Raw genomic sequence first — 15,173 nt, forward strand, 5'->3', positions numbered from 1 at the left:
TAAATGTTTCATTTCAAGGAACTGTATTTAAAAACAGAAATAGCAGAACAGAGGAAAACAGGAAGACAAACTGAGAACTGATCTGAAAATAACAGTCTCACCCATCATGTCTCTAGTTGAAAACCTCACCAGAGGTGTGGGAGATTGAGTGTTGTCTCCTTTCCTGAGGTGATCTGAACACAGATCCTCCACCCAGGAAAGCCACAGGGTATATGCTGAGGTTAGGTAACTGATCTCTTCTGTGGTTTCACTTGTTTAAAGTAGCTAAACAGTCACATAAGCTCCCTTTGGAAGAAAAAGGAATTCACATCATTTTGGAAGGACCCAAATGACATTTTTCTACAAATTCAGTGTTGGGGCAGAGAATGCACTCAACTTGACTTTTCAGTATGATTTTGGCAATTCCCTGGAAACAGCTGTGCTCCCACTTCAGTGCTCTGTGGTGATCACATCTTTCAGTGGGCTAGACTGTGCCAGTATAAGAGAAGGTTACAGAGCATACATTTTGCAGGCTTTCTTTAACACTTTTACTTGTTACTTTTGACAAGGGTTCAGTATGTCCCATCAGAACTAAATTTTGTGAATTAAATTCACAAAATGAGATTAACTTCAGGGTCCGCTCACATGTACACAGTAACTTTTAAAAACACAAGCAACGTAATACTTTTCATTCAGCAACTAATCTTTCTGCAATGCACTGGAAGTATAAAGCACTACATAAACTCCAAGTAATGGTTCGAAGGATAAACAGTATCTTATCATTCACAACAGTTGTAAAATAATTCTCAGGTTGTAATACCAGTTATTTAACAATAATTTTTGCCACATGTATTTTTGATTGTTCATTTCCAGTACCTTTTCTTGAATAAAAGGTATGATCATGCCATCCTCAGGAGGGTCTTTTTTATAATTATTGTTCCAAAAAAAAAAATTTATTCAAATCTGGATACCTATTATGAGGCAATACTCTTTAGAGAAAAATACGTACTCACTACTGTGATTATTTGTGATATTTAACATCCAATTAATCTAAAACTGTATTTTATTTTATTTGCAATTATCACCTTTCAAAATAACAGTAAATACTAGATACTCTGTCAAGGATCTTCTGATACAAAACTAGCTTGAACTTTCAGTTCAGCCTGAAATATTTCCTGCTCAGCTTTGCTTCTTAAATTAAAAGAAATTTTATTCTCTTGGATACTAACATGGAAAGCAGGCAGAAAGATAAAAGTGCAGAAAACCCTGTCTTCTAAGCATGCAGACAGTAATAGAGCAATCTAGAACTGTCAAGAATATATTGACAAGAATAAAGAACAGCTCACATAGTTTTGATTTTGAACAAAATTAACTGCATGTAGATGTGCACTGGAAACAGAAAAAAGAAAATGTACCATTCCATCCATATCAAAATTCCCTTCTGCAAACAAAAAAAAAAAGCAGCTCCATTCCCAGCTGATTTGGTCCTGGTGATAGGCCTTTTTATCATAGATGTTTCCTCTTCTCCTGAACCACCTACTGATTTATTTCCTTTCCTACTCTTCTTCTATCCTGGCTTTTAAAATATTTTTTATTCATTATGAGAATAATTCCTTACTATACCAATACCCTAACCTGGAGGCAGGTTAGTTGCTTCCTAAATCCTAAGGTACCACCAGCAGAGCTGAAGCCCCTTCAGAGAGCAATATCCTGGTCACAACTGGGCTTGAAAACAACTATCACAAGTGAGAGGCAGTAGAAATTACTAAAAGGCTTCTCGAACAGTCTGAATTACAACATTTGTTTGGCCAGTGTGTAACAGCCTGCTGACAGCACTTCAGCATCGCATCCTCTCTTCAAAGAGCAGAGTTGAGCACTGGTGTATTTGGATCTGTTGCTGCCTTGACAAACATTCACACAGCCCCTTCATTTTGTGTAAAACAGAATAATGCAGCTGGCAGTGAGCAAGGAGCCCTCAGTAGCTCACAGCACAGATGAATGGAAGCCTCACTTCTACAGCAAGAACGGTCCAAGTACGTCCTGCAGCATCCGTCAGCTTAGAGCCTGTAATGGTCCAGCTCCAGTGGACACAAGTCCAGCAGAAACGTTATTATCTTTTCAAGACTGCCCATAGCATAGGATGCACTGGATCTACCTGCCGTACGCCCTATCACTACACCACTTACCAATCTGCAGCTCTGGGTACATTTCATACAGACACCAGTCGACGTTGCAGTCACAGTGGGTTTTCTCAAAGAGATTGTCTAAAACATCCCGTGTCACCTGCCGCTCATCCACCATTAGAGACTTTGTGCTGTTATCATACATGTGCACCTTGACAACAAGCTGTGTAGAGAGTCACAGAAGAGTCAGTTAATTTCAGAAGCAACTAAAAGGCTAGTCTGAATCTGCTAACACAGATAAGAAAGGTTAAGGCTGAAGGTTACTAATATTTCAAAGGCGCCCTGACCCACAGGGAGCTGAGGGAATAAAACAGCTTGGAAGCTTTCAGATTATATTGCCAGCAAAATCAAGACCATTACTCAAAAAAGGAAGCGGAGACTTGTCCTGTTCATGATTTCAGGAAAGGTGAAATTGCTATGGAGAAAAAAGTTAATCTCTTCTTTAAATCTACTAGATGTGCAAATAAGGAAAATGTTTGATGGGGAAACCAAATACAACATGACAGAGTGTCCTTAACGCAAGCTGGAAATGCATGAAGTTTAGTTTTAAATGTGACAAAGAATGGAAGAATCTTGCCGTGCCACCAAACTATCCTGAAATCAGATTATACTAAGATAGAAAGTAGTCCAACCCCAATCAACAAGCAAACAGATGAGTTACTTATATTGACTAAATTAACTTAAGACATGTTATTGCTTCATATTATGTAGTATTTGTTACACAAGAAACAGCATGCGCTTTTTTTCAGAAAGGAGCAATGCAAGAAAATGCTGAAGTACATAAAATGTGATAAAGAACTGCAAATATATTATAAAGCAAGTACTTAAAATGCTCCATTAGTACTGAAACAGAGGAAAAATTGTCTACAGGATCTGTGCATGGAAACTTGAACTAAACCGGTGACCTGGGAAGACTTCTCCATACAGTCTTGTTCAAATAGTTCCTTACTTTAAAATGCATGCATAAGAAGCTTTAGTACTACAGAGACAACCTCTATTAAACTGTATCAGGTAGAAGCAGAGAGTGATGTTCCCCAAGAGAATATCTACAAGCAAATGTAACAAAAAAACCCATTAATTTGCTTTCATTCCAACCCTTGTAAGAATCTTCCCCTCTAGAATAAGCAACTGAGCCACAGTGCAGATTATAGAGAAAAATAAATGTTCTACATGCACAACCTACAATATGTCTGGGGGGGAAAAAAAGGGCATTTTTGTCTGATCATAGTTGACTGCTCAGAAACATGCATGCAGTTTCCATCTTCATAGAATGGTTGAGATTGGAAGGGGGCTCTGAAAGTCACCTGGTTGAATCCCCTGTTCAAGCAAGGCCACCTAAAGCCCACTGTCCATGACCATGTACAGATGCCTTTAGAATATCTTCAAGGAGGAAGACTCCACAACCTCCCTAGGAAGCCTGTGCCAGTGCTCAGTCACCCTCACAATGAAAAACGTTTTTCCTGATGTTCAGCTAGAATCTCCTGTATTGCAGTTTGTGCCCATTTCCTCTGGTCCCATCACCGGGCACCACTGGAAAGAGCCAGGCTCTTTTCACCCTCCCTTCAAGCATTTCTACAGAATGACAAGATCTGTCCAGAGCCTCCTCTTCTCTGAGCTACACAAGACCCAGCTGTTTCAGCCATTCTTCATAGGAGAGATGCTCCAGTTCCTTTAACATCTTTGTGGCCCTTCATTCATTGGTATGGAACTCTCTTGAGCTTGGAGGAGGGGATCCTTGAATATTAACCAGTTTTCTTGGGCCCCTCTTCCCCTCCAGGACCTTATCCCATGGGACTCTTCCAAGCAGATCTTTGAAGAAGCCATAGTCTGTTTTCTTGAAGTCCAGGGATGTGAGTCTGCTTTTTTCACCATCCTCCCTGGCTTTTGCCCTCTGCTTTCAGTAAAAGAACTATTATAGTTCTTGACAATTATTTAGTAAGTTTAGAATTCCAGAATGACACAGTAATTTCATTATAGTGGTATAGCCAACCAAAGATTAAGCCTTACTTCTACCCTGTGGTTCAAATATTCAGGGTGGAAAAAAAAAGTGGGGAAAAATAATGCTTCAAAATAAGTGTTTTCTCCCAAATACGAAAACTACTAATGTTGCAAGGAAAAGAGAGTGACCAATGAGCAGTCATAAGTTTAGTTACAGAGCTTTTCAAAGACAACACTGGTGAAATCCTCTCAAAACATTCTCTCAGAAGCAGCATTTGTACATGAAGGTAAAGTGTCCTCTGGAACCATCTCAAGTCTGAACACTCTCAAATTTATTGGAACCTTCAGTTCTTCTTGGAAGCCCTGCAGGCTCTGATCTCCACCACTTCCCAGCTCCTGTCTGAGCAAGAGTGAAAGTTTTTTTCTTCACATTCATTTTTCAGAGTTACTGAACATCTGCAACTTCTGTTGAGTTCAGCTGGAACACCAGCTTAGGACGAATGGGCATAATTACATGACACACTGCAGCACTATGCAGACACTGGCTGGAAGCTTCCTAATTTGTTGGTCTAAAATAATTTCTATTATCCTTGTACATTACTACACTGCTGTGAAAAGATTTAGCAAGAAGACTCTCATTAATTTAATTTGGATTAGTTAAATCCACATCCACTGTAGAACAAAAGTTTAATACTTGTAGAGTCAGCACAGCGTAAGTAAGCAACATTCTAGCGTACATTCCCCATTCTCTAAAGCACCTTATCGGAACAATGGCTTTGCCCCAACGCTGGGGAAAGAAAAAAAAAAACAAACAACAAAAAACAAAGCAGCAGAACCTTCCAGGCCCTCTTAAAAGTAAGTTCCTCAGAGGCAGCATTCTCCCAGAGACTTCTCTTCAGGCAGATGACAAGACAGCTCCAAAGACGCTCTTTAGATGTCTCAAGTTACAGACCAAATATGAAAAAAGCCTAGCAATTTTATTAAGAAATTTTATCACTGAGAAGAATGGCAATAGATACTTAGCTAGTGGCTCTTGTGGTAGCATTTCAGTATTTTAAGGCTCACCTTTTTAACTTTGGCTTCCTTCAGTTTCTGCAATGCAAGTTTAATCTTGTCAGCTTTAGCCTGTGCCTCTCGTTCTTCCTGAAAAGACACAAGACATTTAATATATTTCTTGTTAAGTAAAGCCAGCAATTTATGTTTACTTTAAATGAATTGTTTCATGTTATTTATCCAGTACATGTGGCTTGTCATGGGAAACTTCACAGTTACAGGGAATGCCCAGCTTTCCTTGAGCCAATATCCTCCAGCCAAAGCTTTGCTTTACAAGTCTGACACTTCCTTTAGTTGCCCAGTCATACAGCTCTTACATGATCTGTTCTAAAATGCTACAGGAGTGGCTGAAAAGTGGCCTGAAAACCAGATTCTAAGTTTCCATATGGGTTACAGCAGATACAAAAGAGATGATTAAGAAAGATCTAGCCTGAACAAAAGAGCCCTGTGGATGCAGCCACTCGGAAGAAAACTCACCTCTCAACAGGGTTAAGAAAGCTAGAGGTTTCAGGAAACCCTGACTTGCGATTATATCACTTATGATTTTACACTTTTTGTTAAATATATTAATTTACTTGAATTCTTTCACTTGTCACATCCGAGCTCTTCCTGCATGCATACTTACCAAGAGGAACACTTCCTTAAATCTGATGATATCATGGCTTTTTATTCTAGTTACGGACCTATTTGTATTGACACAGACACAGTTAGAACCCTCAAGCTCACTCTAGCTTTTGCTGAATGTCACAGTGAAATTCCTAAATACCTCAGTGTCACTTGGCTCTTTTACAAAGCACCTGTACCAAAGTCATGTTTCTCTCTTAGTATCAGTGAGGTTTGTGATCAAAGAAGATGCAGGACCCCAGCTGCTGAGAGTTTTAGGTACATGTCCCAGATGCCAGTGTTGCCTCTGTGACTGCTGTACAGAATGTGACCGTTTCTTTTTGCCATCTATCGTCCAATAGTCTCCCCGAGTCACATAGAGAGTTGGAAAAGTACATTTTGGATAGCAAGTTACTGTAGTTTCTGGGCTGGCCTTGGACTGTTAGTACTACTGGAGGGTTTTGTTTCTTTTTCCTGCTCCTCCTTTTGAAAACTGTAGTGTCTTTGCTTCCTTGCCTCTTCTCTGTTTTCTACTATCCCTGTTACACTCTCTCTTTTTTGCAGTTGCTTTTGTTTCCAAAAGATGGGATTTTTTTGCTACAATGCTCTCAGGGACACTCAACTTCCAGTCAGTGACTGTGGGAGAAAGTTCCTGCCCTGCTTCTATACATGATTTTTCTCTATGTTGCCTTCAGTCTCCATTTTCTATCCTAAAGTTGTAATTTTAGTGGTCTTTGGACTAAGAGAAACCCAGGATGGCTGTAACTCATGGGAGATGCACTAGCAAGAAACTAGGCCTAACTAAGCATTGCCACCACTTCGTTCTTACAGAGATATCATAGAAGCACAGTCAAAAAAAAAAAAAAAAAAACAGCTAAGAAGGTTATCTTATTCATCCCAAGCTTTGAGGCAGGTTTAACTGTAACTAAAGCACTCCTGACTGACATCCCCCTCACTGAACTAAACACCTTTTGTTTTATCACTGGATATTAACATCCTTTTTGATGTCAAAAATACAAGGTGAGGTGTGCAACCTGAAGGAGAGAGCTACAAGCATGTTTGCTCTTGTTAAATTCTTCACTACAAGTACCAAACAGTCAGTTAAAATATGTTTGGATTTTTTCCTCCACCAGTATGGAAATCTGCATTGTTACAGCACAGAGATGCTTTATTCTGAGAATCCCAAACCAGCTTCTGTAGTTGACTAGAAGCTGTCTGACAAAAGTAGCTTTCACAGTAAGTCTGATTGTTCTACAGAGGGAAGAGCACACAGCCTCTCACACTATGTCCCTCCCATACCATCTCAAAAAAGACCTCTCTGCAGGAAGCAGGAAAAGCATCTTAACCAAAGTGGTTATGTGTGATGTGGGCAGGCTTTCTGCTGCAAGTTACAGGCAAGTATAACTCAGGTTCCACCTGAATTAAGCCTGTGTTGAACAGAGTTCACACATTGTACAAAGTTGTGCAACAGAGCTCTCACCTGAGAGCCTTCATGTTTTCATAACCTTTATCTGTCTAAATGTAGAAAAAGGAAATGCTGCAAAGTAAATAAACTATCAGATGCAAAATTTTAGTACTGTTAAAGAATTGCTTTGACAGGCTAAAAGATTTGTTTTCCCACTACAGTATCATCACCGTGGTTTCTGGACCTTCAAATGGAAGCACACAGAAGTAATCCAGATAATATCATAGAAGATGTAGAAGCCTTACTTAGCTTAAGAACAGTTTTAAAAAGAAACATCAGAGTTGATGGGAACTAACAAGACAGCTCTATGAAAGAAAGAATGTACTGCTTAATTGGGGTACGCTTAAAGGTCAGGGAACAGAGTCTTAGTATCAGAGGTCTATATTCTTATTTGACTGTAGACAATCAAAAGTGTTAAAATATCAGCCTTGATTGGCTCAAAAATCACTGATCAAGAACACTGGCTAACAGGAATGGGGACTTTGATGAAAGAAAATACATTCCATTTATAGCTGCATTTCATTCTACTGAGCAGAAATGTCATGTTGAAGCAAATGCTAACCAAGACAGTAAATATGTTTTTAATTTGAAATCAGTTCTTTCGATATTAATTTTAAGTGGTTATTACCTCTATCACTCACACTGCAACTTGTGCAATAGCCCTGAAAGCAATTTTTTGGCCAGTAAGCCACACCAGTACTTCAATACAACCTGTATCAGAAAATGAGGCAAAGGCTGTGGGAGAAGGCAGAACCAGTGCCTTAATGAGGAAATCAACCACTGCAGACAGATGCCTCAGAAATGCCTCTGCTTCTTGTTCCCACCCTTCTCTGCCCTCACCATCTGGAAAGAGACCAGAACACACTCCTGGGGAATTAATTCAGCACACAGTCTCAGAAAAACACTTTAACTGAGGGAGACAGAAGTGACTTCCAGCTATGATTTTGCATATAGAATTCCAGTTGTGTTTAGCAAATATCTCCTTTTCACTCTGAAATCTTGTTTGACCCTCGGGTAATGCAGGAAGCCAGCTCACAGAGAATTAGCTCAGTACAAGACTCAAGGGAAAGAACTGTGCAGTACTGTTCATTTCAGCGAGCTTGAGATCAGAGCATCATAAGAGTGCTGAAAGAGAGGTCTGGAGGTCCATACTTGCTCCCCACCCAAAGCAGGACTGTCACCAACACTAGATCAGGTCAGCCATGATTTTGCCTGGCAAATGTTGGAAAACCTCCAAAGAAAGTGAATCTCTGATCTCTGTGGGTCACCTGAGCTCTCCCTGGGTCCAGCACTACACCACTGCCTGAAAAGGAAACGGTTTTCCTCGTTCCCTGTCCAAAACTACAAAGCCACAACAGGTATCTATTGCCTTTTGTTACATGACGCAGCACTACCATGGGAGAATTTGGCTTCACTGGTTCTGCAGTGACCCTTCAGGTATTTTTAGACTGTCATTAAGTCTCTTGCCAGCCTCTGTCAGACTACACAAGCGCAGCTCCCTCAGCCTCTCCTCGCTGGCCCCTGACCACTCCACACCCCTGGCCATCCCAGCAGCATTCTGCTGGACACTCTCCAGTATCTCCACATCCAGGACAGGGTGTAGCATACCAGGTGTGGCCTCACCAGTGCCAAGAGAAAGGAAAAACAGCTTGTTTAGTCTGCTGCCCATGCTCCTCCCAACACAGGCCAGTTTCCCACATTGAGACGACCTTGCACTCATGGCTCTTACTCGCTCTGGCATCCACCAGGATGCCATCTCCTTTTCAGCAGGGCTGCTGCTCTGACTGTTGCCTCCCAAACCATACAAATGCATGGGGTTATTCCACACTGCAAGGTGCAGGACCTTGTGCCTTGCTGGGTTTCTGGGGGTTTTGCTGGCCCAGTCTTCATGTTTCACAAGGTCCCCCTGCTCTGAAGTTCTGCCATTTGTCTTGTCAATTAGTGCTCTTAATGAAAAGCATCTTCAGCACATCTGCAGATGATTTTTTTATGTCATCACTCTGGTCACAGATGAAAATGCTAAAGAATACAAGCCCCAGTGTTGATCCTACTTGTTAAGAGCCAGCAGACCATTGATTCCTACCCCCTGAGTCTGGCAGTTTCGCCAACCTCAGCCCATCCAGCCAGCTACCCTTCCAGACCACACCTTCTCAACTTCCAAACCATACTATTTAGCTTAGTACTTTCTCAAAGGCCATGAGCCTAAATCAAGATGAGGACATGTTTGTAGAACAATGGATAGAACTTAACGTTGATAGCATCTCCTCTATATATTACACTAGTTACATAAAAGACTTCAGCTTCTGAAGCTGTCTAGCTGCTGTTTTTGAAAATTTTGATATTCCTTTAAGATAGGAAGTTAACTGTTATCCTTGAGATACAGAAAAATGGCAAAGTTCCTTCCATGTCCTTACAACTTTCACTCTTCAACCAGCACTGAAAGTTCCTATGCACCAAATGAATCTTTATCTACTGAATCACTTTTTGTATAATCAGAAAGTCCTCTTCCTATGAAATTTTCTGGTTGTTTTGCTAAATATGTCTGCTGTATGATGCTAAACAGAGGGGCAGTAGTGATGTTGAAATAACTCATATTAAGTTTGCACGGACATTTGCACTGCAATGAAATGGCCATAGTTTTAAGCAAAACCAACCCACAGAGTTCTCCATGGGCCAAGAGAGCACTTTTCATGTTCCCTAAAATCTTTCCACTCCCTAAATGTAGACACCTTCTCTCCGCCACATTTAGTATGTATAAGGATACTGAAAGAGATTAGATGTTTCATGGTTTCAGATTTTTTTTTCCTCCAGATTCATCACTCCTCTAATGCACATACCCTCCTGTGAGCTCTGACAGGGCAGAATCCTTACATTATCTCCCTCTCCACATCCTCATGTCAAAGAAATGAACTTCTAATGCTTATACTAGAAATATGACATTTGGTTTCAATTGTTAAAGCAACTCCGCAAGAAACAGAAACATGGAGGAGGTTGTGATAAAGCTGAAATTTTAGTTTACAGGTAAGTCAACTGTTCATAAATAGTACCTACTGATAACTTTGGCACCTCCTAAGTAAAGAGTATTTGTCCTATATTGCAGAGGGTCTTCATTAATTCCCTTCAAGGATAAGACCAAGAAAAGTAGAGTGATTCTGTGCTGGGATTAGCAGAGGCACTTCCTGTGCTCAGCCTTGCACCCAGTCTCCTAGCAAATGTTGAGTTTTACTCAACTGAAAAGCTTTTCCTATTGCAAGAAATCAATTAGGCCATGGATGGATGTGGGAAACATCCACAGAACTGTCTCATCGGTACCAATAACACAGGCTGCAATGAACTAACAGTGACATCTTCACGGCATCTTCAGGCATGGTTTGCACTGATGGCAAAGCAAGTGCTCTGTGAGAAGGTATTAACTGATGCACACTTATTAAAAAAAAAAAATTCAGTGACAAGTTTTCCATTACAGTAAACCAACTGCAATGATTTATGCCTATCTTGGGCTATCAAAATTATTATTAGAAGGGCAAAGGAATGGGCAGCAGGCCAAGGAACAGACAGAAATTGCTGAGCCCACACTAAGAGAAAACTCTCACTACACAGTTCATGCACGTTTCATCACTGCAGAACATTATCAAGATGTTTCTACCCGGGATATCCGCTTCTGTTCCAATGCCAAATACCACCTGCAAAATTACAAGAACTATTGAACACTTAGAACAAGGTTCCATCCAGGCTTACCTGGGTGAGTGGTTCAGGAGGAGGAGGAGGAGGTGGTGGTGGAAGGTCTAGATCAGGGTCTGGAGGTGGAGGGGGCAAGGCATCCTCAAACTGTCCAGTGATGGTAACATAGGAACTTGATGATTTAGAATATATGTCACTATCCAAGTCTGTTGAAGGCTGAGCAACCATACTTTGCTGGTTGCCAGAAGTTTTCTGGGCTTGTAAAGTTTTCTGTTCAACATCATTTATGTCTGCTACAAGATCTGCCATTAAAGCATCAAGGTCTTTGTCCTCTAGGGCACTTAAAGATTCTGTAAAGAAAACCACAAAATGTGTCAGAGTGCCATATAAAACACTACATTTCCAGGTCAGTGGAATTAAATTGCAGAAGGCATGTTTACTGTAAGATATAAGGGTTATGGGAAAGGAAACAACATTTTAAATGAGTTCAAGAAATAAATGTGGTTTAGGAAGAGCCATTAATCTGGTCACACTGAAGTTCACAGTATAAGGAACTCTATGAATAAAAATTAAACAGAGCAGGAAGCTTCACTTTCTGTAACACATTCTCAGGCCCGCATGATGTTATGAAACCTGGCCCTGATCCAGCAAAGTTTCTGGGCACATCTTCAGTGATACGGATGCAAGAAATTCCATTAGCTCCCGTTAGGCTACTTACTTAAGTATATATATAAACTCTTAGCAAGTTTTGGTGTAGCACACAGCAAACTGTGTAACTGAGGCCTAGGCCAAGAATATCTTCATACGTTACTACTATTCTACAACTCTAAAATTAACATGAAGCAGAATCAGAGTTCTAAGACACAGGAAATTGTATGACGCCATTTGTAGCACATTAGTAATTGTATGATCAACGTCTGTGACATAGTTCATGTAATATGCAGGGGTTTGAGGATTCTTTAAGCAAAGAACAAATAAGATGGTCTCTTTTCCAAAGTATCTTATCAACCAGATAAGAATATTATAATTTTGCTTCCTGTCTTCTACTCTGTCAGAGGATAAGATAAAATCCTATAATGGAACTTCATGTGCAATTTCTTCTTTGGTTGTTTGAACTAGACATAGCACGAGAGATCCCGTGGAGTAACATCCCATAGGATGATTTACCTTTCTAGAAGAGAAGAGTTCTTTAAAAACCAACAGATTCAGTGGTTTAAATCTTTTTCAAGATTCTCGCTTAAAAAAATAATTAAATCACAAATTGGGAAAGCTTTAAGCAGAAAATTTTGGAAAGAGGTGTAAAGTGCTGAACTAGACACTCAAAAATGTTAATATAGTCCAACAAAGAACAGAACATTCATCAGACTAAGTGTGAACATGTCATGAGATCATCTCAATTTACTCTGCTTTACCTGTTATGCTAATACAGTATTTTCATAAGCTTTTCTTTTCACTGGGAAAGCTGGCTTACGATCATCTCTATTTACATACCTCTACCCACTTTGCTGGTAGAGGCATTTGGTAGCTTAATAGTGAACTGATTCTGGGACAAAAACACAGGTTAAAACTAGGCTAATGCACAGGCGGACATTTGGCACAAACATTTGCACAGGCTAATGCAAACAACCAGCCCCCAGTAAGAATAAAAATAAAAAAATAGCAATCAAAATCAAAGAGGGTTGTCTTTTTACACTTGGATAAATTTGGTATGTCAGAGCCTCAACAAGCAGCTGTACCTGCAAAACTGACAGTGCAAGCCAGAAGGGGAATAAGCAACATAACGTGGAAGCAGTTGAGGCTGGTACTTCCACTCAACAAAAATACTTATCCAGCTCTGACCTAACACTGAGGAACTTTGTCTTCTATTTAGATAAATCTTTACCTTAAAAAGGTTGCTTTTTAGAAAGTTATCTGGGTGACTTCTCTTTTCTGTTCTCCTTTACACTCAGACATTTTAAAAAGCGTGACACCTACATAAGACTGATGAACAACCCTCTAAAAATAAACCTGGCCCCTTTGAACTTTCCCAAATTGAGACAGACAAATATACCCACCCTTCCAGAAACACAGGGTTGTGTTGTTGTTGTTTGGGGTGTTTGGTTGGGTTTGGTTTTTCACTTTTTTTTTTTGTTTGTTTGTTTTTGTTATTGTTGTGGGTTTTTGTTGTTGTTGTTTGGTTTTTTTGTTTTGCTTTGTTTTGTTTTTTCCTTTCTTTCTTGTTGTTGTTGTTCTGGGTGTGGGTTTTGGTTTGGTTTTTTTTTGTTTGTTTGTTTGTTTTAAATCAAGGGTGTTTTAAGGTTTTTTTCTCATTTGTTGCTGTGAGGTATTTTAAATAAGCATAAAAAGCATGAAAGAGACCATACAGCTACTTACCATTTAAATCTTTAAAACCAACTGTAAAGCTAAACTCATTGCTGGACACTTTGGGGGATGGAGGTTGTACAGTCTCTACTCCTAAACTCTGTTAAGGAAAAAAACAAACAAGTGTCTAATGACATAATTACTATTACACATATTAACATTTGTTAATTAATTACCTGCACTTGTCTAATTACATTGATTCTTCTTTAAGGAAGAGAATGACACACACTAGCACTGGTAAACTGGCCAGGACAAGGGTACTCAGAAATAGCATAAAAGCCCACTTCTGAATTTGCATTTATTTTTCAGTCTTGTTAGGCAATATGAAGGCATCTGTGTGCTTCTATCCTTTACACTTCCTTCAGGAACAGAAAGATTGGTAAAAAAGGGTGAAAAACAACCTAGTCTCATTTGGGGAATTAAAAGTCTAAAAGAATTAACAGATGCAAGTCCGTTAACTGAAAGTCTTCAGCCCATACAAGGCTGAGGTAAGAGGGGATGCCAACACTTTAGAGAGGAGTCAGTCTCCATCCTAGGAACACATCCCATCTCACCCTGGATCAATAAGCAGAGAGAGAAGAGATTCACTCTCTCACCTTCTTCCCATCACCTGCACTCATAACAGTGCTATGTCAAATCTGAGGAGGTAAAATTTATCACAAGCAGACTTTTGTTAATTTTCAAGGCATAATAATGAAATTAAACTACCCTAAACCCCTCCTTCTGTATATTCATACGTATATTAAACAAATATGCATGGTCATAAGAAGCCCCTAAAAGGCAGAAAGGCTACCAAAGGGCAAACAATTGTGATTTGACAGCTAAGAATGTCATGTGACATCTTGGTTTTCCCATAGTTTAAACACAATTCCTATTCTGTGGCTTGAAATTACTGATATTTAATTTGGAAAGCACTGGGATTCACCAAGAGGAAAGACCTCTCAAAACAGTGGCTATAAGCAATCAAACTCACAGAATCCAATCTGGCAGCTTAAGTGTTTTCAAGCACGCATTTATTAAAGTACAACAAATTTACTGACTATGTTGGAGTTTTATAGAAATAAAACTTCCCCTTTCATCAGGTTTTGCAGAAAGTATTCCACGACTATAGGTTGTAGAAATAGGCTCATGCTGGTTTATAGTTTCAAGAGTATTCTGCACTGGCAGCAACGTCTCTATGAATTACGGAACACCACCTTAGCTGTAACTTCATATTTTGCCTTATTTAAAGATTACTTTTATGAATTCATTCAAAACATTGCTTCCATTTCCAAAGTTTACATTTGACACTCAGGCTACATCACATTTACCCATGTATGCAAAGTATTCATAGCTTCTGATGCAAACTCTTCCTAATTTGACAGAAGCTTTCAATTTCCTGGGAACCAGTCCAGAGGAATTTTTTTGAGAAAGAATCTTTCATAAGAAGTTAGCTCTCTTTAACAATCCAACCTGCACTGATGTTACCTTATTCGTCAGGCCACTTGTTTTAAATGTCAAGCAAAGAAGTTTAGTTGAAGGTTTTTCAAAACAAGGTATCTGTATTTATTCAGAGTGGAGGTATGTGAGAAATACTTTCTAACACGTAATACCTATTTTTCTAATCTTGATGTAAGAAAAGAATTGTTTACCTGGGTCAGCATGTCCATCTCCCCAAGCAAATTGCTGAACATTTCGTCTATATCATCACATGTTTGCTCCATCTGAAAGAAAAAATCCAGACAAGAAATCATCACAAGTTTATTTCAATTCCAGAAGTGGTCAAAACCAAAGGATATGCAACATTCTCTTATATTGTGCTCCCAATTAACTTTGAAACAACTATTCGTGACTTGTAGAAACCTCGATCCATAGTTTAGAAATAACTACTAACTAATTAGAATCTTGATCCTCTCTATGCTTAAATGAAC

The 15,173-nt window shown here is 39.5% G+C and overlaps 1 protein-coding gene across 1 annotated transcript in view; it reads right to left on the minus strand.

Annotated features, from left to right (window-relative positions):
- APBB1IP (amyloid beta (A4) precursor protein-binding, family B, member 1 interacting protein) overlaps positions 1–14,966 on the minus strand; it is a 48,095-nt gene extending 33,129 nt beyond the window's left edge. The window contains exons 1-5 of the mRNA XM_008936505.1: positions 14,895–14,966; positions 13,276–13,363; positions 10,960–11,252; positions 5,166–5,243; positions 2,166–2,325 (exon numbers count right to left, since the gene is read on the minus strand). Of these exons, the coding sequence (XP_008934753.1) occupies positions 2,166–2,325; positions 5,166–5,243; positions 10,960–11,252; positions 13,276–13,363; positions 14,895–14,966 (691 nt within the window). The remainder of the gene's footprint in view (positions 1–2,165; positions 2,326–5,165; positions 5,244–10,959; positions 11,253–13,275; positions 13,364–14,894) is intronic.
- Positions 14,967–15,173: the final 207 nt, after the last annotated feature.

This window comes from Merops nubicus, unplaced genomic scaffold, assembly GCF_000691845.1.
Source record: "Merops nubicus isolate BGI_N331 unplaced genomic scaffold, ASM69184v1 scaffold8223, whole genome shotgun sequence".
Lineage (NCBI taxonomy): Eukaryota > Metazoa > Chordata > Aves > Coraciiformes > Meropidae > Merops > Merops nubicus.